The 26486-nt window shown below is 42.6% G+C and overlaps 1 protein-coding gene across 9 annotated transcripts in view; it reads left to right on the forward strand.

Annotated features, from left to right (window-relative positions):
• The window catches only part of anks1b (ankyrin repeat and sterile alpha motif domain containing 1B), a 235720-nt gene that overhangs the window by 188308 nt on the left and 20926 nt on the right, over nt 1-26486 (forward strand). For 8 of the 9 annotated variants that reach the window (XM_030045592.1, XM_030045583.1, XM_030045584.1 and 5 more), the window contains 4 exons: nt 820-972; nt 19663-19770; nt 21299-21502; nt 23662-23787. In XM_030045592.1, the coding sequence (XP_029901452.1) occupies nt 820-972; nt 19663-19770; nt 21299-21502; nt 23662-23787 (591 nt within the window). Of the gene's footprint in view, nt 1-819; nt 973-8962; nt 9342-19662; nt 19771-21298; nt 21503-23661; nt 23788-26486 lie in introns of those variants that run through there. The other variant, XM_030045590.1, reaches the window with a different exon arrangement.

The following is a 26486-nucleotide window of genomic DNA, read 5'->3' on the forward strand; positions in this document are numbered from 1 at the left end:
GGCCATATATCAGTGCATATTGATTCTGTATTCTAATAACAGATGTAAATAATACATCAACATAATGTGCCCCTAAGACATGTGCATGACCAGCTGTAAAGCGAACATATGTTGAGGAAAAATTGCAATATGCAAAACACACATGAATTATTTATCTGTTTACAGGATCATTATCAGAGTGTGGAGGGAAAACAGGAAAAAAGTGTCACATGTGAGATCTATATGCAGAAAGTGCAGAGATTTGTGGAAATATGTCCACAGGAATATCAGTCTAGTGCAGATAGTCTGTGTACAGAGACGTCCTTGATATGCTCCACCTGCCTGGGCAGAAATGAGAGAAAGCCTTGAATGTAGTGATTTTATTATTGGATGGTGTGTTTGTGTGGTTTTATAGATGTTTTGGCATGTTATAACTCAGGCTGTTTGAAGCTGGTAAAAGCTAATATTTTGTGCCAATAGACAGTATCTTTCAATTTAATAATTTTTATGCCAAAAAAGTGTGAGAGAATTATATTGTTGACAGGTTGGAGAAGCCTGTGAAACATTGTTTATACCATGGGACAGTAAAATTCATAATTGAGACGTGTAACAGTAACAAAGATAATAGAACATATTTATATATACATGTGCAGAATCTGACAAAAATCAATTCAGATTATGGACTTTCCATAGACAGCCACTGCAAAATTGATCAGAATACATGAAATGTATCAGATGTGTGGTGGGTGTCCAGTGTAAAAAATGATATGATGTCGAAATAAAGGTCCCCAGCAGTTACAAATGTCCCGGCTGCCTCTCTCTTGGCCGTCTGCGCTGCAGGTGCGGCCCATCGGTTACGATGGCAACAACCCCACGTCGGTGGCAGAGTGGCTGGAGTCCCTGGAGCTGGGCGACTACACCAAGTCCTTCCTCATCAACGGCTACACCTCCATGGAGCTGGTCAAGAAGATCTGGGAGATCGAGCTCATCAATGTGAGTCACAGCCCCAGCAACACATCCAGTGTGCAATGTGCTCCCAAAAAATATCCAGTTCAACAAGTCAGAGAGGCAGTTTTAGCTGCTTTCAATGCAGAGCAGCCTGTTTCTTCAATCAGGTGATGCTATCTTGACACTGGTGGAGTGATCTGCCCTATTTTAACATACAGTACACTTATCCAAGGACATTCTTGTAAAAGATCACACAATAGACAGATACTATCACCTCTATAGGTAGATCTTTTATTGTATTTCAAAGAAAACAACATGTGAAGACTCAATACTGCGTATGTAAGTGATTTACTAAGATTGATTTTTCACCACATAAGAGAAGACGCGGTATCACAGCCAGTCAGAGCTGTGGGTGTATGACGTTTAATGAAGTTTGTGCTGTCATCTTTCACAAGACAGTGATGTTGCACCTCTCATTCGGCATATTGTACTCTGAGCATATACAGCAGTACACACACCAGCATTGGACCTTTCCACTGTTTAGCAGAAACGAGAAGCAATGTGAAAACTCTAATATGTGCATAGTGTCCATCAGGCATTTCTTCTCATTACTGTTCGATGTATGTCCAACACATAAATGGGGATCATGTTTCACTGAGAAAAAAAAAATCTTCATTTTACCAACTAATTTTGGCTCATATTCAGTCTTAAAATCTTGTTTTTGTTAAAATAAGTGAAAAAAATCTGCCCGTGAGATGAGATAATCCCACTTGTTTCTGATGCTGTTTTTTTTTTTTTTTTTTTTTTTTTTTTCTGGGAACAAGTATAAACATGTCGAAACAAGGCAGACTAAGGCAGATCAGCCCACCAGGATCAACAAAATGACACTTGATTCAAGAAAATTCTGCAAACAAGTTGATCAACAAGTGGGATTTTCTCAACCCACCTGCAGATTTTAAGACCGAATATGAGACTAAATGACTTGTGGACAAGGAGTGTTTTTGTTTTTTTGGTCATGTGGCTGTCATGACATTGCCCTTTCCTACATCACCCTCCTGGTTGTTCCCTATCTTGGTCAGGCAGATGGCCGACCACCCAGAACCTGCTGAGGTTTTTTCTCTGTTTAAAGGGTTTCTTTCCTTGCCACTGTCACCACATGCTTGCTCTTGAGAGCGATTCATGGGATGAGCCAAAATGTATTGGGTCTCTGTAAAGCACTTTGAGATAACTTGCCCCCTACTGCTGCTAATTTATTATTAGCTATTAAAATGTGGTTTGAGATGTGTAATAATAAACAGCAGGTCAACAAGCAGTGGACTCTTCTGTTCTCACAAGCAGTAAAGGTTATTTGTGCAGTTTTATTAACCTAAAATCTACACTGGACATGTGTGAGTTATGTGCCTCTTTGATGCTGCAAGTGTAAAGAAATCATGCAAGATTGCAGAAGGTGCCTGCCTGACTGATTTGAGAGAGGGACAGAGGGACAGAGAGAGAGAGAGAGAGAGAGAGAGAGAGAGAGAGAGAGAGAGAGAGAGAGAGAGAGGAGAGCGAAGGGGTGTTTTTCCTTCCCAGCAGAGGATAAAGTGATAAAGTGATGAGTGATCAGCTGGAGGAGGTGGAGAGGGAGTTATATAAGCGTGTGGGATGCAAGATGTTTCACAGCACTGGGGATACCGCCCACATGCTGTGCTTGTGTGTGTGTATGTGCGTGTGCGCTTGTGTTTCTGGGTGCATGTGTGAGAGAAAAAGTGTGTGTACATGCTTGTATCTGTGTATGTGTGCATCTGCACCACTGTATGTGTGTATGTGTTTGTGCACTCTATGAATCCCTCTCACACACACAGGCTGAGCTGTACCACACTGCTGTCTTCATCATATAGTCTAGTTTGTGAATGCATGCAGTGCTTCAAAGGAAATGGGCATTATGAGAGCTTTTGTGTAGGTATAAACATACATGAACATACATGATACTCTCCTTGGGGTCTGTGTGTGTGTGTGGATGAATGCATGAAGGCTTCTGTCAGTACACTGGTTTGACAGCTCACTTATATGTGGGAAAGAAAAAACTGTAATGCAGCGTGAAGCCACTAGAGGCTGCACAAGAGTCGATTTAAAATGTGTTGTCCACTTATATCGATCGAGTGTGTGTGTGTGTGTGTGTGTGTGTGTGTGTGTGTGTGTGTGTGTGTGGACATGTGGGCATGTGTGTGTGTGTGTGTGTGTGTGTGTGTGTGTGTGTGTGTGTGTGTGAGATGTGTGTACCTGCTGTACAGACTGTCCTCTAATGAGTGCATACCACTGCAGCAGTGCGCTGTCACTGGACTAGTCTCTGGGGTGATGGGGAGGTCACTGCTGTACCTGGCAGGAAGGAGTGTGTGGCCAATGAATCCAGAGAGAAAGAGAAGGAAGGAGGGTGGGGGGTAGAGGGGAGAGGTGTGTCGAGAATAGGAAGGAGCAGCATGGAGAAAAAAGAACAAGCCAGACAGAACTAAGAGGAGAGGGAGAGAGGGAGAGATGGAGGGATAGAGGGAGAGAGACAGAGAGGAGATTGTAAGAATAGAATTTAGCCGCTGCTTTCCATGTAATCACCAGATAATCGCTACGGGCAACAGATGCTGCGGTGTCCAGGGAGACAAGGGAGGGGCGGCAAGCATTGTTGGGAGGGTTTTAAAATAGAAGGATACAAGATGTATGCCTGTGTGTAGGGGTCTAGATGTGTGTGTCCCTTTGATATGGCACACATGTGCAGGCCTGCTGTTCTGGGAATAGAAGAACATTTCTCAACACACCTTTTAAAGCTGCCAGTCCACACACACACACACACACACACACTGTACTGCAGATTCTCCAGTGCAGCAGGTCTGTCTGCAACACAACACAGTAAGAGAATACTTTGTCTGAACTGCTCACAAATCTGTTTAGGGTCATGAGAGTTGCCACAGTGTCACTTGTAACATCTAAAGTGAACTTGGACCATCAGATCGGACACAGGGACGTGGGGTTCTTGAGCTGACAGAGTGGAATATGACACAGCGTCAGTGTTGCCAGGGTTAGGTAGCGTTGCCCTCTGCGGTCACCATTGCTAAAAAAAATATATTATGCAGTATGCATATGCAGTTGGTTGTGCTGCTGTAATAATGTGACATTTGGATAAAAAACACATTACATCTACTGTACAGTGGATAGCAGAAGACTTTATGTCACGATAAAAACCAGAGGCTGCTCATTTCTGACAATATTTTAACCTCTTGAATTGTGGTTTTCTCTTAAATTTCCCATTAAGTATCTTCAAAGTAAAAAACAAAACAAAAGCGATATTATTTTATTCACATTTCCCTATAATTCAACAGGACATATTTGGCATGTTTGGGATCTCCACTAGAACATAAACAAAATTCTGTACGTCTGATCTAAGCTTGGCTGTATGGCATGGATTTGTAATGACAAACCCACCGATGGGACCAGTGGAGTTGAAGAGGGAAAACTAAAAAAGTAACTGGGGGTTGCACATCAGTTGTGTTGGAGTAATGACATTCCAGTGTATTCCCACAGCTAATTTTCACCTAACATTAACTATGGTGATTCTCCTTAGATCAGTTAGGGTTTCATGAAGGTTACTTGTTTTTCATATTGTACAACAGTTTGCAGAGATAAATGAAATGATCTTTTACATCTTCAGTCTGACAAATCCTCTATATCCACTGTACATGTGAAAGGCCAGCAGTTTTTAAGCCTTGTCTTCTGGGAAGCTGTCTTTTCAGCTGCTTCTTGCCCTTAATTTCCCCTGTACCCAGACTAATTTAGTGGGCTATGACAGGTACTTAAGACTGTAATAATGGCAAGACAGCATAGCTACTGTGTCAGCGTCCTATTAATATCCTGGCAAAATTCGTCAGCTGTCTCTAGTAATAATTTTATTTTAATTTTCCCTTGACCCAACTTTGGGGTTTGACCCAGTCAGTGAGAATTGCTGGTCTAACTGAATCTAGATTAGCTCTTTGACTCTGAAAAGCTTCACACAGGCTCTTGCCATTTCACTCTCCTTTGTGTTAGCGTTGCTGTTATCATTCATTATCAATAGCAAGAGAGAAGGCAAGCTGTTTATTTATACATCAGGTGGTGTCAATGCTGCAGGCAGAGTCTGCTGTGTTCCACGCCAAGAAGAGTTTCAAAAGATTTGATCAAGTTTGGTCTGAAAGTATGAAGACTTCATCCTAAAATGCTACAGTCTGTATTACTGTGGCAGAAAAAAAAAAAAAAAACAATTCCTAAATTTTTCAGTATCTCTAAAATATAGAACATCCAGTCTGTGGGAGTGTGGTAATTTTTAAACCCAAGGACTTAGGATAAACTCTGATTGATCTCTTAGAGGAAATTGGGTCATTGCAGCAGCAAAGAGTACCGCTGTAAGTCGGCCACCACTGAGTAAAAACCTGGTAATGAATTTAAATGAATATGCAATGTGATTTAGAAAAAATACAATGAAATATTAAAGAATACAGTAAAAGATTAAAGATAAATCATGTCTATAATGATGCTAAAAAAGTTTCAAATTAATTAAAGTTTCTAAAGGATTCTCAATATTGGTTATTAGCAGGTTTGCAGATGATTAACGTGAATCCTTTATAATGCAACGTATTTAGTTTGAGCTACCAGTGGTGTTATGGATGATTGGAAACCTTAATATATGCAGCATTTCTCCTCCTGCAGTGCAGTCAGCTGCAGGAGCATACCACAGCAATCCACAGGGTGGCGCTGCTGTCCCTCAAATCATTCAGGGCCCCTGTCTTCAGGCAAGGAAAGTACCAAACAACTGCGTCAAGGCAGCAAATTGCTCTCATTTCAAGTGAGTCCTCTAACAGCCCAGAGCGAAGCAATTAGAAATGGATTTCGACTGGAAAGCCACGTTCACAATAGTGGAGTGCAGATAGTTTCTGGTCCTCAAGGAACAATTCTCTTGATGTTTTCTAGATAAGTGGACCCTTGTATCACAGGAAAAGCAGGCATCGTTCCGTGTATGTGTGTGACTTGTGTATGCACGGTTATGTGTATGTTATGCTGCAAATGAGAAGCATTTGATTGAAGCTCTCTCTGTCTGTCTGTCTGTCTGTCTGTCTCTCTCTCACCATTTTCTCGTCTTTCCTCTGATGAGTTTTTGACGTCTGCTCTTGTGCCTGTTTTTCTTCATGGGTGCAGCCATGTGAATCATTTGCATTTGTGAATGGACTTGGTATGTGAGAATTGCTTTGCTTAATGTTTGTTCCTTGCATGTGAAGACGTGTAAGTGTATGTTTGTCATGTGTACATGTGGGTGTGTGTAGACACACACATGCACCTATGGGTGTGATTCACCTGCAGTACAGGGCCTGACTTGTCTCTGCATTCCCCACTCTTATTACAGCATGCCATCTCAAGGAGAATACACACATAGACATGCACACTCACACACACTCATGCAGCTTTTTTTGGAATATGCCCTCAACACTCCAAAAGGACTGGTTCTGTGTGGCCGTGTGTGTGTGTGTGTGTGTGTGCCTGTGTGCGCGTGCGCGCACGCGCCTGTTAGAGGGATCGAAAGTAAATTGAGGGCAATAATGATAGTTCAGCCTTTCTTCTACCACTTGTACTCTGTTGCCATGACGGCTACTAGTTACCATAGAGACTAGAAATATGTGCATTTGGTATTAAAAGAGTTGAAGTGTTCTTTTTTGTATGTGTACTTGTGTGTGTATGTGTGTGTGTGTGTATGCAAGCACATAGTGTACATGTATATTACCTCTCCTGTTATCATTTTAAACACTCAGATGTGTGTGTGTGTGTGTGTGTGTGTGTGTGTGTGTGTGTGTGAGCTTGTGCATGTTCCTGTGCTTATCACCTTCTTTGTCACCTTTCCAAATGGACAGATTGTCTCACATCACAAGACCAGATGGTTCCTGCCATCGTTATCCACTGCAGGTTTAAACCCTATATGACATACAGTGGTGCCCACACACACACACACACACACACACAGAGCAAGTGCATGTATGTGTGTTATGTGATCACATACTCCTGAGTTTTCACACCACGGCGTGTCTTCACACATGTTAAGATACGTCTCGTATCGTGTGAAACAGTGAGCACAGGAACATGACACACTTGGTTTGCACTGTGTGGATGTGCGTTCAGTTTGTGCGAAGACAGATCCACTAACATGTGAGAAGTGAGTGAGTAGTAGTTTGTGTTAATTTTCGCGTAGGCGGATTTGCCTCAGGACTGCGGTGTACTTGAGTGTCCCTGACGGCAGATATCGCTCTCCTCCAGCCTTATTTGGCTCGCCGTGCTGGAGATAGCGTGGGAGGTGTCGAGAGAGAATGTGTGTGACCCCAGAGTGTACTCTGAACCTGTGGCTCGCTAGCACTGCTGCTGCTGCAGCCACCGGTCTGCTTCCTCAGAATCGACATCCCCGCTCGCATGACTCGATGGATAACAGCAGGGATGGATTTCATCGTCTCCCCTTAAGTTTTGTCTTCAGTCTGTGGTGTACCACTTGAATGCAATCACAATTTTTCACATTAGTTCATGGTTAACATGCATTTTGACTAGCTTTGCTTCTGTTTTCACTAAAAGTTGATTAAAGACTGCAATTCCTTTGTGTGAATATAATGTTATCAAAGGCTGCGGTCTGGTCATTTGAAATTAATCAACTCACCATCACTCTGCATAATCATGTCAACTAAATGCCTGAACTGTAAAATGTAGGATTTAATAGTTTCCTTCAAGTCTTTGGGTAACAGCAGGGATGGATTGATTAATTTCCCCATAATTTTCACTCAAATTCATTCAGTTGTTTGCCTCATATGTACTCTCTAATGCACAGTTACCATTGTGGATGTACTGAATAGTTCACCCCACATTTTTCCTCATATCAGTGGTTAATGATATGCATAGATACATTTTAAATCAAGAATATAGGTGCATTTGTAAATTCCCTCAGAGTTACCCCCAAATGTATAGTTTCTTAATCTAAATGTATAGTTCCTCCAATTGACCTTGGACTTGATCCCACAGGATCGCAAAGACAGGAATAGTTAGTATGACATCAAGTTTGGTGGCTTGGGTTTCATCTACATGACACGCACCGTCACATGCGTGTCAGTGCATACTCACATGTGTGCACATGCACACATGCTTAATATAAATACATGCAGTCCATTTAAGCATATTGACATTTACAGTTTACATAAGCACCACCAATATGCCACCAGTGAAGAATGTGGTTGTACTGGTTGTACTCCCAGGTGTGAATGTGTGGAACTGTGCGACTATGTAGCAGGGCATTGGCCAAAAAACATTTATTCATCCTGGGTGAATAAAAGGTTAAAAACACACACATTGCCCAGTTGCATGTTGTAGTCAGTGGATAGTTTAGCCAAAGAACATTTAAGTGTGAAATTTAGATTTTAAGCATGGTTCCATCCAAATAAGGATAATATTCTGTGTATTATGGCTTTAGCTTCCTGGAAATTACGCAATCTGCTTGTTGATGAGATTTCATCAGAGTACCTGCGAAAACATTAAGAATTCATAATAACTTGAAACACAGGTAACATTACAAAACAGTGAGTTGGATCAAATAGTCTGAGCCATTTCCTCTCAACTCTGTCTAAACTTGTCTGTACCATCCTGTAAGTGAATAGAAAATGCTTTACATGAAAGCTATAGAGAAGGACAGAGACTGCTATATAGTGCTGATTGAATCTCATTTTTTAATGTCTTTCAACTTGTGACACATAAACTCACACTTTTTTTGTGAGCAAATGCAAGCTTGTCTCTGTAAGGGCCCAGCGTCTCCATAGTGATGAGATGGAGAGAAGGGGGTGTAAACTGGGTAGAGAGAGAGAGAGAGAAAGAGAAGGGAGCGATAGAGTGTGCATGTGTGTGTATGAGTGTGTGTGTGTGTGTGTGTGTGTGGAGAAAGAGAGAAGGGGGAGGGAGAGAGAGAGAGAGTGCTCAGGCAGAGACATGTAGGAGATGTAGTCTGGCTGCCGCAAGCTGAAAGAAGAGGAGGAGTTGTTGAGCGCTGGAAATCTCTGCAGAGAGAGAGGGAGAGGGAGAGAGAGAGAGAGAGAGACCAAGCTGGTGGTAAGGAGAAGTGAGGCGGGGAGAGAGCGTGGCTAAAGAGAAGAGAGAGGTTAAGGAAGACACACTTCTTCTTCTTCTGCTACCAAGGTGGATTTGGAGCTACTCGTCTAAGAGCCACCACTGAGCGAAAGAGAGGGAGACAGGAGGAGAAAAGAAGGCAGGGGAGGAGGAGGGAGTGTGTCAGGGAAAAGATAAGGGAGAGAGAGGGAGAGAGAGAGGTGGAGAGGAACTGAAGACTACTCTTCAACAAGCCTTCATTTGGAATAAGCCCCTTCCTGAGGAGAGGAGAGGTAAGCCTGCCGGGAAATGGGACAGGGAAGGAGTGATGAGGAGAGGGGAGCAGGAGGTCTGGATGGGGAGGGGGGTGCTTTTGTAAGGAAGAGAGGGATGAGGGAAGAGAGGGAAAGAGTATTGCATGATTATTGATTCTTTTGTTCTGCGCTTGCTATTTTCTAGTGCATCCTTCCTCTCTCTGGTGTGCGAGGCGTTCAGTGCCCTGAGGTGATTAAAACATACAAAGCGCTTCCATGGTGCTCAGTCCACACTGCTGACTACGCTAATTTAATGGCTGTGGGACTGTGTGTGCACATTTGCAAGCACACACCATGCATGCGTTGGTGATACAAATGTGTTTGTACATCCGTATGACTGTTGCTGTCACCTGAGTGACTGAGCCTGGTATTGGAAGCACTGAAGCTCGCATTGTAGACCATGGACAATAAGTTAGCCTTAAACCTTCGTTACTCTCCGCGCAGCGTGACAGCACAAGACAACCAGTGATGACATATGCCATCTCCATTCTGTCTCTGCCTTTCTCAATCCTCTGTTTGAATGGTTAAACATCTTTGTGGACAATTTAAGCACACTTTCTCAATTGCATAACAGACCACTCTGTTAGTGTAGGCTGCACTTGACATGTGTTCGATTGTGCACATGTGCGTTCTGTGGGTGTTTTTTTGGATTTCTTGGACCTCTCATTTGTCCTCCACCCATGCCAACATCCAGAAGTGGGATGAATTCAGCACTCGTGCAGGAATCACAAGTCAGTCAGATCATCAAGTCTAAATCTAAGGTCAAGTTTAATCTCAAAAGGGCCACACACAGGATCACATTTTATTCCAAGTTCCTTTTTTAACAGAGGAAATTGAGTGAAGCAGAAACAGAAGTAAAAAGGCTACTTTAGTCAAATCCAATTGCTGCCCTAATTTGTGTCCTATCCTAATTTACATGAACTAACATACTGATAGAAGATGGCGAGAGAAAGTGAAATCTGGGACAAGACCGAGGAAAAAATAAAGTAACTAGACAGTGGCATGTAGTAAAGCCACAAGTTTTTAAGAGTTCAGTGCAGTAGCATATAGGAAGTGTCACTATGCATGGCCGACACTGAAATGGTAAACGGGTATTAAACACGAGGAAAGCCAAGCTGCTGTCTTTTTGAAATGTCCGATATCAGTGTGCAAAATGCCCCCACAGGATTTTTCCTAGATCTGCTTCCTGTCAAGAAGAGCGTTGCATTTCAAAAGCACACAAGGAGAATAGAACACAGTACTGTTACATATTATTTTGACTTTAACTGTTCCACTGCCACTCAAAATCCCCTGGCCCTCGGATGTTAAAGCGGATGACTTATGTGAAAGAGAATGATTTACCTATACATAAAAAAAAAGGCGAAGGAACATGGAAATCAGGAGCTTTAAAAGTAGAGTGAATGATAGGCTAGAGGGGGAGAATGGGACCAGTCCCAACAGAACAAATGGGAGAGAAGGATTTTTCCTCCCCTGTAACAGCTGTTCAGGACCAGAACGGACAGACAGACAGACAGAGGGAGGATCAAGGGGAAAATCCTGTTTGATGCTGTTTGCCTCAGACGCCTGCCGACCAATCATACTCCACCCTTCCTTTTGTTCGCACCAGCGCCCTGGCCAATCGAATCATCAAGCCATTGAGATAGATTCCCCTCCAGTGACCAGCATTTGTCATTAGGCAGACAGACAAACCCCAGCATGACCGATGATGCTTCAAGGGGCATTTTATGGACATGTGCAGTAATGCAATGTGTCAGTGATGAGCTGTTGACCGCAAATGAAGGATTGCAATCTAAAACACTCCACCACCTGAAAGTCATCAGCCAGGATATTAAAAAAATGCCATTGAACTGTATTGTACTGTTTATGCAGTTTATCTCGTATCTATATATTTTGTTAGTAAAAGTCTTCTAAGCTGAATCAACTTTCAACAACTTTCACAGCCAGCCATTATTCCTAAGATTAGCAGTTGGTTTATTTTCAATCGCTCCAACAAAGCCAACATGGATTCCAAAGCAGGAGTGATTTGTTGATGCTTGTTTGTTCTCACAGACCTTTAATCAGCTGATCTTGTTTTGATCCTAACCTTTTGTCCCCACTGGCAGGTAAAGTAACCTGACTGAGATTTAATGCCATAGAATTCCCTCAATGGGATTTTGCCCTAAGCTTAACGTGGCATGCCCGAGCCAGCCAGATGTCACCATCGACCACAACAGTCTATCTCATTTCCATGTGGCATTTTAACCAATGCTTTCAGTCTTGCTTTGTAAATGTGGTGAGAAGTTGAATGTCAACAAGGCATGGTGTTTGTGTTTGAGGGAAAGAGAGAGAGTGATTGCAGGCTATGTGTGCGTGTGTCTGTGCACACGAGTGACAAGTCAAATATCCTCAAAGCCAGAAGGACATGGCAGCTTGCTTTAGATTTGCTCCATCTATTGTTTTGACACCGTGGCTTTCATCCCTTGACCTCCGTGCTACTGGATGTTTGTCATGTTTGTGAAGCTGCAACTGAACCCCTTTCTTTTCCACTGAGAGTCATTCTGGATAAATTGTGTAAAACTAAATAAATGTAAGAAGACCAGCCTAAAATGTAAATGCATTTATGCACGTCCAGTTTCCTTTCAGTCTTCAGTCGTCTCTCTGTACATGTGCAGCATTCCAACAACACTTATGTTCTCACTGAAGACCAGGGGGGCATACACTCTTTGATGCAGACCCACACTCATACCCATTCATACACACACATACACACACACACACACACACAAACACATAGCCCGGTGCTTTCGGAGAGCTTGCTTTTCCTGTACAGTGTGGAAATCCTATCGGTTCCATCTTGGGGCTCTGAAGTATTTCTTAACCCAGGAAAAAATCACACACCATTTCCTCCCTTTGCTCAACATCTTATAGGGAATTCAGTTCAGGAGCCCCTCTGTGTGTGGTAGAGTGTGTGTGTTTGTACGTCTGCAGAAGGCAAGCTGTGAGAGATCCTGTTTCAACCTTAATCCTGCAGCATTTGGCAATGTTTGCACACACACACACACACACACACACACACACACACACACACACACAGTTTGTGCTTCCAGTTATATTTACAGTTCTCTTGCTATTAATGGAGATATATCTGTCTCCATGTAGGCGGGTTTATAGATCCCCCACTCTCATTGGCTGCTCGTTCTCTCATTGCTGAAACGAGTCTCCCTATTGGTCCCCATCACACATCATTTTCAGCACATCACCCTTAGCAGTGACTCCCCTCTACTCTGCGGTTGCTAGGCAACCAGTGGTCTCTGGTTTCCCTCCAGTGTTCCCCCCGCAGTGAGTGTGTGTGCAAGTGAGTGTGTGTGTGTTATGAAGTGATTGTGGTTATAAACAGAGCGTAGAGATGAAGCTGAAGCCTGGACTTAACTGTGATGAATCAAATGTCAGCCAAGCTAATCTTACTCACATTCTCATGGTTGTGTATGTGCATGTGTGCATTTGTATAGTGCTTTGTGTTTGTGCATGTGTCTGTCTGTACAGTGTGTGTGTGTGTGTGTGTCTTACATTTGATGCACATATGTACGTGTCTTTGTTCATGTGTGTCTGCATGCATGTGCATTCTGTGGGTGGGGGTGGGGCACGTGTGTGTGTGCATGCATGTGTGTGTGTGTGTGTGTGTGTGTGTGTGCATGCAATGTATGGGTAATGTATGGCGAGTAGGCAAATCGATACTCATCATTCCAGCTGAAAAGCTCCAAATCCAAATGACACATACAGTAAAGAGCCTGATATCCTCCTGGTTGGGAAGGAGAGATGAGAGAACGAGGCTGAGGAGAGACGGAGAGGAATGGAGGGTGGGGGGTGCCGGGTGTGTGTGAGGGTGGGTGCTATGATGAAGTACTCAGGGTTAGAAAAACGCCAGTACTCACGGTGACAAATGACCTAGGTATTGTTGCTGAAAATGGATCCATTGAGAACAGCGATGGGTCCCGCTCGTCCACCTACGCCTTCACACACACAGAGTACTATACATACTGTGCATCACACCTCAGTGCCTCTCTCTCTGTATATTCATCAGGTGTATTCATCGCAAGATGGAATCTACTTTGAACTTTTGTACGTTCTACTCTCACATCCCATCTTTGCCAGCAGTTTTTAACGCTGCAGCTCTGACCTGACTGGGAACATTTATTTTTACATTAACATTTAGCACAGAGCAGAGACCAAATCCGCTTAGTTCTACTCTGTTTGACTCAGTCTGTCACAGACTTGACTTTCAAACGAGTGCAGAGACTGACACGGGCTATTTGCTGATCAATATTACCATTCAGCTGGCCTCTAGTGTATTCTGACTTCCAGTAATTTAGGTAACCTTACACCATTGCTGCTTTGATCTGGAGGAGCCGATGCAGTGTTCTTCAGAGGGCTGAACCCCATTCACCTCATTAGGAGATGATGCCTGAAGGGCTGCAGAGGTCTGTTGCTAACTCAGAGGTCGCAACCTCACAGTCTACAGGGGATATTGGTTATATTGAGCCTGGAGAAAGGAATAGACATAAACCAATGGTCTTTGATGCATTCATCATACTGTATGTGGTTGCCAAAGCTCAGTAGAAGGAAGAATTTGGCTCACTCAGTTTTTTTTTCACGTGTCACTGTGCAAGTCTTAGTCATTCATTAGACCAAGGAACTACCACACTGCTCCCTTTCCCTATCTTCCTCTCTGTCTTTCTTTGTCAGCCTTGTTTCCCGAGAGGAGAGGGAGGGAAATAAGGGCAAAGGAGGCAGAAGTGGCGAGCCCGCATGTGAGCAGACGACAAGAGGTAATTTGAGGTCGATGGAGATGGAGAGAGAAAAAGGGGAGCTGGGAAGAATGAGGGAGAGGAGACGACACAAGAAGATAATAGGGATGAAAGGGATAGTTATGTGAGTCAATGTGGATTAAGAATGAACAGATAGACGGAAGAGAGAGTTTCCGCCGTCATTAAAACTGTGTGCTAGTTTGAGCACAGACAGTGGCTGGCCTGTTGGTTCCCCCTCTGGTTTTCATGCTCCAGTGAAGCGACCAGTTTCCAGTCTCCTCTTTGGTAGGGAACAGACAGTAGAGCACTTTTGTTTCCCAAGGTCCTGAATGAGAGAGGTCATTGTTAATGTCCCCAATCGCTTGTTATTTTCACTACTGTTGCACTAGTTCCTTTGTTAATGTAACATCCTGTGACAATATTTGTAATCACTAATTTAGTGTTATTTTGTGTCCCTCCTCCTGTTGAAAGGGTGGTGCTTTTCTCAGAGAAATTTAAATCATGACACGGTCAAGAACATCTTTATCTGCTCATTTCAATGCTTCACTTCACAATGCTTCAGTGGTGTTTTCTATGCAAACAGAAGACACTATTTTTCATGGCAGTACCTTCATTTCAAATAGAAAATATCTAAATGTCTTGTTTTTTATATATTTCCACATAATTTAGCAGGCTATACTTGTTCTTTGGAAACCTTGCGATCTCCCTTAGAGAATATTTTGCTTAAAACAACTAAGATTTTGTCAGTGGTGATGAGATGACTCTGATTGCAGTTTCAAAATGTCAGCATAAAAACAGTCGAAAAAGGCAGACTCTGTTGCTTTCGGGAAATTACACTTGATTCAAGAAAGATCCTGAGTTGACCTGCATTAGCAAGTTATCTTAATCTGTTTGACAGTTTTTTTCACCTCTTTAAATGCTAAGCAAAATGATGTGTCAAGGTGGGTTCTATTTTTCTTACACAGATTTTACCCACTCATCCACAAAAATCTGCCTTGAACACCACAATGGCTCAGCTCATCATTTGCAGTGTATTTCTTGGTGACACAGTGCGTCTTCCAGGCAGAGGAGAGGCGGTGGCCCTGGGAAAGCACAGCTCCGTTAACCGTATGTGTGGCGGCTAATCCGTTAATCAAGCCTGTTCAATTTGGGCTAACGGGACCGTTAACGGGATTAGTGCATTGATCGGCACACACTTGCACACAAAGATGCACACATGCAGAGAAAAGCACACACACAGTGCGGCCCAGCCAGATATTGAAGGCTAACAGAGGAGCAAATCACTTGATATTACTAGAATAAAATGATGACTAGAGGGCAAGTCACCCACACTGGACCCTGTAGCTGCTGTATGGCACCGCTAACACTGCAGTCTGCAGAGAAACAGAGAGAGAGAGAGAGACCTGGATGGTGGAGTTAAAAGTAATTTAGAGACATGTTTAAATCATGACACCTTGAGGCAATGTGTGCTCAATTTTGAGAGCAGTACTGTTTTCATGCTAATTCTCTGTTCCTTTACACCCACTACATACAGTGCCTTCATTATTTTTTTTTCCATAATAATTATCTTTATCCATACTGAAGGCACCCAGCAAACATTCTGATGTGGAGCAGATGTTGATAAGTGCTGAAAGCCTGTGAATACAGTGGCAAAATGAAAGTTGAGTCACCTCCTGCACCTCCCTGTTCACCAAATGCTCGCTGGGTAATATCTACACTGCTTTAAAAAGTTAAATTTAGCCTTTGTGCATCATGCAATCCGTATTTTTTTCACTTGACACGGTGCGTTAAGTGCTGTTGACACTGAACTTGTGAGCTTTGCCTTATCAAGGTTATAGCATGAGAGCTCTCTGAGTTGATTTGAATAGAGTGGATCTGAAATGAATGCGGGGAAGAGCAATGGATGGAGCGAGGGGGAAGAGGTGCGAAGGAGTGTGTGGTAGCACAACACTTCCTGTCAGTATATACTCCCGCTATGAATATAATTTAAATGCAAATAGGGGCTATGGCGCAGTCAAGCATAAGAGAAAGGCAGAGGCAGAGTGTGTGTGTTTTAACAGTAATGGTCGGGTTGCATTCAAATCCTCATCCATTCAGGGATAACAATATAATCTTCTCCCCCAGGCTCCGAAACAGCTGTTTGAGCCCAACTCTGTCTCTGTATGCGTGTGTGCGTGTGTGTGTATGCAAACACGTGCATGTGGATTTTTTTTTCCTTTCTTTTTTTTTGGCAAGTGTGTGTGGGTGACTACTGCAGCGGCTCTGTGTTACCATAGCGACAGTTGAACTTAAGGCTGAGGTTGAGGCTTCTACTGTAGCTGCTGTTGCATAAGACATAGTGTAAAGTGCGTGCGCACACACACACACACACACACGCACACACACACGCACACACACACGCACACTGTATCTCTTAATGTTCTGAAATGAAATGCATCAAAAAGCGCATTCTAATTGCCTAGCACTGTGTGTGTGTTGTGCGTGTGTGTGTGTGTAAAGAGACAGCAGCAGGGTGACTGGTGTCATGCTGTTGCCCCTGAGGAAACAGACACAGAGAGGAGATGGCAGAAGCAAGACACTGTACACTTAATAACCTTTTTTTAATTACACACTGCAAAAATGATCCATCGTTCACGACCAAGTCTTTTCAAACCTCTTCAACCCATTCAGTCACATTGGTGTGTTCGTCATTACACATGCATGCTGCATGGTTGAGATTTGTTCAAACCCACAGATATTTATTTGAAATTCTAGTGGAGATCCCAAGGTTTCCAAAGACACCATATATGTGCTTCTGAATTCCAGGGAAATGTGTTTAAAATGATCCACAAGACATCTAGATATTTTCTATTTGATGTAATGCTGCAGACATAAAACAATGTAATCTTGGCTTTGAAAGATATTACTCAATATAAGAGAGATTCAATGAAGTGTTGCAAACAGCAAATACAGAATATATATGTGACATAATTTTTTGTAACTCTGAAGCTATTGAGGGGGAATTTAGAGGGAAATGAAAGGTATAGCTGAACTTGAGTCATCAATGCTTATTTTTTTTATTAAATCAAGTGAAAAAAAAAATGACTGTAGGGTGAGTTTCTTTTCAGTTGTCATTTTCTTGATACTAGCACAGCCGACTGTCTTATTTTGCCTCACTGGCTGAATTTTCCATTTGTTTTGAGAAATATAAGATCTGAAGACCGAATATGAGACTAAGTGACTCGTGAAGATGGGAATGTGTTGCAGTGCACCACTTGATGCACCAAGTTCAGCTCGTCAGTGTCATCGTAACTAAAGCAGAAGGAGTGAGGTAGAAAGACTGACATTGTGCATCCGTACAGGACAGCAGGAGAGAGCCAGAAAGGAGGGAAAAAAGAGAGTGAGAAAAATTGGTGGCAAAAGCACAGGACAGCCATAATATGCCAATTAGTTCCACTACCCGCTAGTCCCAGCTCTCCTCATGGTTTCCCTTTGATCCAGCTAATTTTAACAATTAAAATACATTCTTTCCACGCGGAAAAGAACAGCATGGGATGGAGATTAAGCTGTCGGTAGCTGCTTACTTCTTTTTTTCTTATGTGTCATTTACAACTTGGCAGAGGATTTTGGGTTGTTAATACATTCTGCTATTCAAAATGTCCCTTTCCTTATTTCACTGTATGACATCAAAATGGAGGATTTGGAGCTGCTGAATTCATTTGGCGCACCCACATCCAATGGCAATGGTAGAGGAAGCACTTAGAAATTGCTTGATGCATTTTTCAACAATTGTTTACATACAATTTGCATATACATTCTCATCAGTATGCATAGCTTTGATTTATTTATATTCTGTTTGTGTGTTTGGGCTTATACACATATACATAGAGCCCAGATACTGTCTATCCTCTTCTGTTCTGTTTGGGAGTTTTTGTTTTTTTACATTCTAGCAGATGTAGGCCAGTAATTGGTGAGGGAGATGATGAAGTGTTGGTGCATGTGTGTGCATGTCTGTGTGAGTGTGTGTGTAAGTGTGTGTATGTGTGTTTGAGTTGCGCTGACTCGACCATTGGGAGAGTCATTAGTCTCGTGGCAAGGCCTCGCATTGAGTCTAATTACCACCTTTTGCCCTGAAGACACACACACACACACACACACACACACACACACACACACACATACATACACGCACACTCAAAAACTCACATGCACACACCTTTATTGGCACCTCTCCACTGGCAGCCCTATAAAACCGAGCAGATTTTTTTGCACTAAGGTACGGGTGCCAGCAGGGACAAACAGTGCAAACAACATCCCTGTAGAAGGCTGCCGTGTTCCAGCTCTTGTGTTTAGAAAGCCCAGCACCTGGCACTGTGTGTGGGCGCCAGGTGACCAGAGAATGACTGCTTTCATAGGAGTCCAAGTGTGTATGTGTGCTGCTTACTGCGTGTGTGTCCGTGTAATGGGTGCTAGGGCAAGAAATCAATAGACTATTATTTTCCGTCACAGTGCTATATTAATGTTTTTGTATTTGCATTTCATGGCTGTCAGTGCAAGACCATCTATCAGTAATGACATTTTAGCAAATGACACCCTTGATATGAAAATCCTCAAACTGTGTGTTGAAGTTGATTGTTTACTTTTTAGTTAATAGTATATTGATTTTGACGCTTTGTTGCCTCAAGGGATATCAATTTGGCTTTTTACTTTAAGTCAGGTAAAAGAACAGAGCAGTAAATCACAATTAATGTAAGGTAAATCAAGTATCAGAAAGGTATCTCAAAAATAAAAAATAACACTCAAAATATTGCTGCATCCTGGTCAATGCCTCATGAAGATATTACACTGGGAGTCTCTCTTAGTCCCGACTGTTAGAATATGATTCTGTGCATATGTGCGTGCTCTGGTCTCATAAATGTCATATATTTGCTGTCGTGTTTGTGTTATAATTTGCAGGCAGAGTTTCTTGTTCGTGTTCTTGTTCATGTAACAGTCTGACTAACAGGCCGGGTGCACTGGTTCAAGCTTTTTTGGTTATGTAATAGTAATAATGACATGATGTATGTGCGTGCTTGGGGGCTTTTTATATCATTATGCTCTCATTAGCGCTTCCTTGAGTGCTCCACAGTGTCAGCGAGCCAGGACAGTGTTAGGAAACTTTCAAACCCATGTTTTCATCTGGGAGGCTCTTTTCTGGGAAGTGAGCATGATGATGATGATGATGATAACGTTAATGATGTTAATTTTCATATTCTTCTATCTGTATGCAGATTTTTTCCAATTACTAATTTAATCTTGTTATCATCTACTCTTAAAACCCTTTGAACCCTTGCCCCCAATAAAAGCTGTGTTAAATTATGTAAATGAAGGTGAGATGCAGTATTTTTCAGCAGCACAGTAGTTCTTGGTGTAGCACCCCTCCTCTGCGCCATACTGCATCTTTTTATGCGTAATACATGCAGACTATCCTGTATGTTATATAGTAAACAAATAATTTAAGGTGCTTAATGTGTTTTCATCTGTGTATTTGTCTCCAGGTGTTGAAGATCAGTTTGATTGGACACAGAAAACGGATCTTAGCCTCACTGGGGGACCGGCTACACGAAGACACCCCACAGAAACCACCACGGGCCATCTCCCTAAGGGTGAGAGAGTCTCTACTCTATGAAAAATCTCTTCAATATCTGAATATGTGTATTCACCCATTTCCAATAAAGCATTTAATTTGTATTCATCAGACAGAGAAACAGCATCTGTTTCTTTCCTAGATGGCTGTAGAGTTCAATACAGCTGCTGTTGCCACCCAACTGATTACAAAAGTCACTCAGACAGGCACAAAATGGCCAACCCTGCCGCAGTTGCCTCACTGCCTGCTTGTCCTGGTTACTAATCAAAAGCAACTGGTTCTCGCTCTCCCATCAGGGTTCAGCTCTAATGTTCTTATAATAGCCTGTATCATCCTGTGCTGTGGAGCTGGGGAAGGTCCTCCACTCCCGGGGCTGCTGTGAACGTGTCTGCCTGGTCGACTTGGCTCCACAAAGGGCAAACTGTCTGCTCTACTTTCATAGAACAAACACAGACACGATGCAAAATGTCCTTTGTCATTTTCTCTGCTACTGAGCTTTGGAATCATCTTTTATTGAGCAGAGCGCTGTGCCTTTTCAACAGTATCACCAGACACAGGCAGCTGACTGTGTTGGGACAAGAGGATGAATGAGTGACACAGAAGTTAGTTGTACCTTCAACCCACACAGGCTAGAAAACGTCACCATAAAACACCTCTCTTACAGAAGGGCTCGCTGTAGCTGAATGAAGAGGTTGACCCAAAGTCCATCTCTCAGCGTGTAGGATCACGAGACCATTAAAACATTTACAAGTCCTAGATCTGTTGGGGGGGTTTGCCCCGCTGTAGCTTGGGAAACCTTAGTGGCAATTTTCAATTGCTTCCACTGACTGAGCATGTACACTGGCAAAAATCTTAAAAAAAAAAAAAAAATTCAACAACTCATTTAGTCTTTTATTCAGTCTTCAGATGCAAAGAGATAATCCCTCTTCTTTCCAATACTCGTCAATTTGGTTCCAGATTTTTCTTGAATCAAGTGTCATTTTCTTGATTCTAGTGGGGTGATTTGCCTTATTTGTTCCCCAAAACATTCCTTAAACTGTATTGGAAACAAGTGGGATTATCTCATCCCACTGGCAGAACTTTTCACCTATTTTAGTAAGAAAAACATGATCTTAGCACTGATTGTTAGACTAAAAGATTTGTTAAGGTGGATATTTTTTTGCAGTGTTGGAGCTTAGTGTTTGGCTCAAGGGCACTTTGACAGGACACATGGCTGTGGAGGGACGTAATATTATGTGAACTGAACCTGAGACCATTCTAGTTACGGGACAGCTTCTCGACTCTGGACAGACAGTAGTTAGGAAGTAATTTTATGGAGCAATTCCAAAGCACCTGCTGCCTGTCACACAGCAGCACACAACTGCACAGCAATTCTGTGGCTGACTTATACAATGTGACAGTGCATCGCAAATGCAATTGCCCTACTTACTGTACTCGTAACAGCAAACTATGCAAGTGTGAGCGGTGATGCAGTGCATTATGAAATGATGAATGAGCCCTCTCTTTACTTCCTGCCATCTCTCCAACCTTCTCCCGCTGTGTCCCAGGAGCCCGGTGGGAACCACACTCCTCCCCAGCTCAGCCCGTCGGTGGGCCAGGCGGCATACACGGCGGGGATCCCGGGTGGATCTCTGGACGTGCAGCACCTCATCATGCAGGCCGACGCCCGGCGCAGGCAGCGCAGCAATGACAACTACTTTGAGGACGTGCCGCGATCCAAGCTGGAGCGACAGATGGCCCAAGTCAGCATGGTGAGGACAGAGGGAAGGATGGAGGAATGAATGGAAGGAGGGAGGGAAAGAGAGTTGGAGCCAAGGAGAATAATGCAGAGAAGGTATTAGTTTGAAGGGTGGAGATGGTGGATGGGGATAATTAAAAGCATTATAGTGAAGCATATTCTGTTATGGCTGTACTATATTATAATAATCTCTGATTTCAATATTTAAACACTACTGCACTTTCTTACTAAACTATATCCCGTGGTTCTGCTAATTTAGAATCACTGCTCTCAAATAAGTACTGTAAATAACCTTCAAAGTTATAATAAATGCCACGTTTCCAGCAGCAGCTGGTCTCTTAACAAGCAGTCTGATATCAGCAGCTTTCATGATTGACAGAGGCATCCTCGCAGCTTCAGGCTCACACAAATAAATAAGGAAACATGCAATTCATGCTACAAAATGATAAAATATGAGGAGCAAAATTCAGTGGGCAAAGCGCAACAGATTTTTTTTTTTTTTTTTTTGGCACAGATACATATATAATCAGCATAATCTGCTGTGTTATGAAATAGATGTTCCATCTCCAGTAGTCTGTTGCTAACATACACAAGGTGCTTGCCATTGTTCAAACACACACAGACTATTTATAGAACATCTATATCAAATATTTTCTTTTTTGTTTTGCATAAAGGAAGGCATTACAAAACAGTGAAATGGTATTTTACTTTTCCACATAAGCTTCTTATCTCTCCAGCCAAATATATTCCCACCAAACTATGAAAGCAGAGCTATATGACTCCCAACAGCATCATGACTCCACACACACACAAATGCATGCACACAGACTCACACACACATCTGATGCAGCAGCTGTGTTTTGATCCGGTATGATTAGGGTCTTTTTCTGTCTCTGTGTGAATCACAGAGCTTATCATCACAGACCAACAGACACTTATGGCTCCCCTGCTGAATCTTGTGTGTGTGTGTGCGTGTGTGTGTGTGTGTGTGTGTGTGTGTGTGTGTGTGTGTGTGTGTGTGTGTGTGTGTGTGTGTATGGGTGTCAGAATATATCCCCCCTTTCTAGAGACAATACTCTGGGATGGCTCAGATGAGTCAGCTTTGCCAAACAGGAGGATAACAATTAGAAGAAAGAGCTAAAATCTTTGATCTCTGTTTTATTACCTCTCCTCTCCGTCTTCTGTCACCAAACCCCACATTTCTATGATTGGTTATCTCCTTCTCCTAATTCCTTCGTTTCCTCCCATGTCTCCCTCCAGCTCTCCCTTCACCTTCTGTTCTTTTCAGTTCAGTTATCTCCCTTTTTTAAAAAAGATATCCCAGAGAAAAGGTGCAACAACTGATTTCACTCCAGACATTTTTTGCAACATTAAATAGATCTATCTGGCCCTTAAGGTAGCATATAAAAACTTTTAATAACTTAAGTTTTCCAGTGGGGTCAAAGAGCGTGGGAAGAGAGGGTGTGATATTGTTATGCTGGTGCAGTTTAGCATGGATCTGGCCCTCCTCTGCCTCTGAGGGCTTATGCTTGGGCTGTTTATCCAACATCATTACGTCTGATTATACACACTCACCTCCTGAGCCCCTCATCAACTCTCTGATGGGGATTACACACACAAACAACCCCTCACACACACACATATACACAGTCTCCCCCACAGAGTGGCATGTGAAAACCTCCTCACGCGAGAAAATCATCTGCTTTCATTTATGGAGGAATGAAAGGACCGTAAAACAAGCTTAATAGTCATCCACTGGCATTTGAGAAGCATGCAAATAGGATTTAGGTGTTTCCTTAATATGAAAGGTGAAAGCTCACTGGGTGAAAAAGGCGTTGAGATGCAGCAACCCCCCCCATCCCATTCCTCCTCAAGAGTTTTTGAATGAGCAGCAGCATATGAAGGAGTACTAAGAAGCTGAGCATATTTCTGTCAAGCTTTTCATTTCCTCTTGAATGTTTTCTAAAGCTTGTTTCCTTGCAGCTTGGTTAGGCATGTCCATGTTCAGTCAGTGGACCTGTTACATCATGAACTTACACCCACGGGTACGAGCTCAGCACACAGACACAGCAGATGAGCTAGATATGTCAGTGCAGAACGCAGTCTCTAGGGTCATGCCTTGTCTTGTAATCTTATGTGTGACGTCTAACATGAAATTGGTTGCCGTTTCAGCAAGGAGAGTGGTGCGAACCAATCACGTTGCGCCCTCCCAACGAGGCCACCTCATCCACGCCGGTGCAGTACTGGCAGCATCACCCAGAGAAACTCATCTTTCAGTCCTGTGACTATGAAGCCTATGTGAGTGTCTTCTCTTACCTGCATTTTATGTGTGTGTGTGTGTGTGTGTGTGTGTGTGTGTGTGTGTGTGTGTGTGGATGGCTCGTGAATGGACACATTCTCTCACTGAAGGTGCAAACCTTTCACACATATAAACTCATTATTATGAAACACTGTCTTCCTCTCTTTCTCCCCCTCTCCCTCTTCTCTGCACCCATAGCCTTGGAGCACTGCCATGCACTATTATGTCTCCACAGTTCAAATACCTGTAGATGCATGCCATCAATACACACTAAAGGTTTTCAGGGCTAAAGCAGAGTTTCGCCCTCCAGTCGATACTGCACTCAGTTATTCTCAGCAGCCTGGTAAATTTAGACCTTTGCCAGTTACATAAAGGATGTTATGTATCCATGTTTCCACGGATACAGCCTTGTATCTCGGATTGGTTTTATGCTTGGTAACCATGTTGCAGTGATTACTTGCTTAGAGCTTTTGATTTGCAGCAGAAAGCCACTGGCTGCCCAGCCGAGCTGAACAGCTGCCATTGGCTCTCAGAAATTGCCTGGCTGAATGTGACTGGCAGTGTTAGAAATGTGCTTTATGATTGGTTCAGAGGCCATGAAGATGCTAGGTAAATGTTGGGTGCTTGTTTAGAGAGAGTGGGAAAGGACAGGAGAGGAAAAAGATTGAAAATTGAAGTTTAAACAAATAGGCCAGGGAGATGGAGAAATCAAATGAGAGCGAAATCAAATATGAATGAAAGAGGGAAAATGAGGAAGACAGCAAATGAGAGGATAACAGCGCATTCCAGTAAATATCCCAACAGTGTAACTGACTTAAATCAAAACCTACCCTTCCTCGTTTTCTCACCTGAGAAGATTGATGGGAACAAAGAGGACCATCGGGCTTCTGACAGATGTACGACTGTGCCGGCTGTGTGTTTGGGTGGATGGGAGCGGATGGGCCACCGGGGGAAAATGTGGTGGTGCTTTCATGGAGCTGTTTATGACAACAGCTCTAACACACTCTGTCCCAGGGCAATGGGCTCCAGAAAGCTCAGAAAGTGAGATAAATGAGCGGGAGCCACAACAGAGGGGGAGGTAGAGCACACAGTGTGAATATTGGCAAGCCGACGGGAGACAGACACTGAATATGAATAAATTAGATGGATACAAATATGAGAGAACACTGAGCAGGAGAGAAGCAGAGGAAAAAGAGGTGTGTATTGTGTTTGTGTAAAAAGAGAAAGAGGGATGGTAAAAAGCCAAAAGGACAGCATAATGGATGTAGTAGTGCTCTCTCCTCTCATTCTCATTTCGGGCTGAAAATAAGCAAAAGCCCTCTCCTCAGCTTTCAGGCAGACTTCATCATGCCAGTTTCATGAACATTACTCAAAAATGTTATCTTAAGTTGCAAAGCCATTTCCAGTAATATCATAACTACGGTCTTCATGATTACCAACCCCCATCATCTCAGCACTGTTACTATGAAAGCAGAGACAGTATCTTTCATCCTAATGTACAGTATAGATACACTGAAATACAAAACAGCTTGCTGATAGAGTTGCAGCCCCTTTTGAAAATTCCACATATCAGTTATATTAAAGCTTAAAAATCTTTTTTCAAACTTGTCTAAATATCTCTATCAACATTTCCTCCTTTGTGGTTATTATAGATTTAATAAAAGAAATCGATAATGACCCATATTCATAAAACCCAGCAGTTACAGTGCAGCACAAAACCAACCCTGCAGGGCTGTAATTTGAGGTGACTCATAAAGTTACCAATGAAGGTGGCTGCAGACACACTTTATTGAGGTGTTATTGTCTGCAGTGGCCCAGGTGAAGGCCAATGAAAATCAGAATATTAATGAAGTGTTGCATATTTAACACCCCCTGATCAGTCACACACACATGTAGGCACATTAGATCACAAACAGCAAGGCAAAGAAAGCAAAACTTCATCCCAGTAAGTTTCCATATTAAGAGAAGAGGTTGTGTTTTCCATAAATCAAGGTTAATTATTTGGAGACTGATCTGTAAATACCCCAATGAATCATAACTGTCCATTTAAACTCCAGTATGAAATGTGAAATTGATTAACCACCAGCACCTGACAGTGCTGAAACAAACTGACACAACATACTGTAGCTTTTAGAGATATTGTTTATTCATGAAACTTCTTTAGCAAAGATAATCCCTGAGTCACCTAATCAGTGTACTTCATGAAGAGGCCCCTATTAATATTTCTACATTCAATGTAATTCACTATTTTTAATACTTAGCCATCCATACTATAATACTACAGTTAATGCAGAAATTGTGATTATTAAAATGCACAACTCCCTCATGTTTGTCTAGGTTAAACCTGAGAAGGAAAAGTGATACAAACATTGCATTCAGCAATGTAAGGCTGATATTACTGACACTGCTGAATTATATGTGGATCTAGTAAAAGGTGCGCATGCATATATATGTACATGCATATGTGTGTGCTTATGTCCAAAGATAAAGGGAAAAGCTCCCACAGAGACACACTACACAGCAGCTGGCCTGTGTATAACTCTATTACAGTTTCCAGTACAACCGCAAGTGGCCCTGTCCTAACAGTGCCTTAACATTGTTAGCTAGAGTCAAACAAAGCACTAACAAGCCCAGATGACCTCCTTACAAACCGCCAGCAGGCCACACTCCTCACCTTAATACTGTAAATAATGAGCCT

Source organism: Myripristis murdjan, chromosome 23, assembly GCF_902150065.1.
Source record: "Myripristis murdjan chromosome 23, fMyrMur1.1, whole genome shotgun sequence".
Lineage (NCBI taxonomy): Eukaryota > Metazoa > Chordata > Actinopteri > Holocentriformes > Holocentridae > Myripristis > Myripristis murdjan.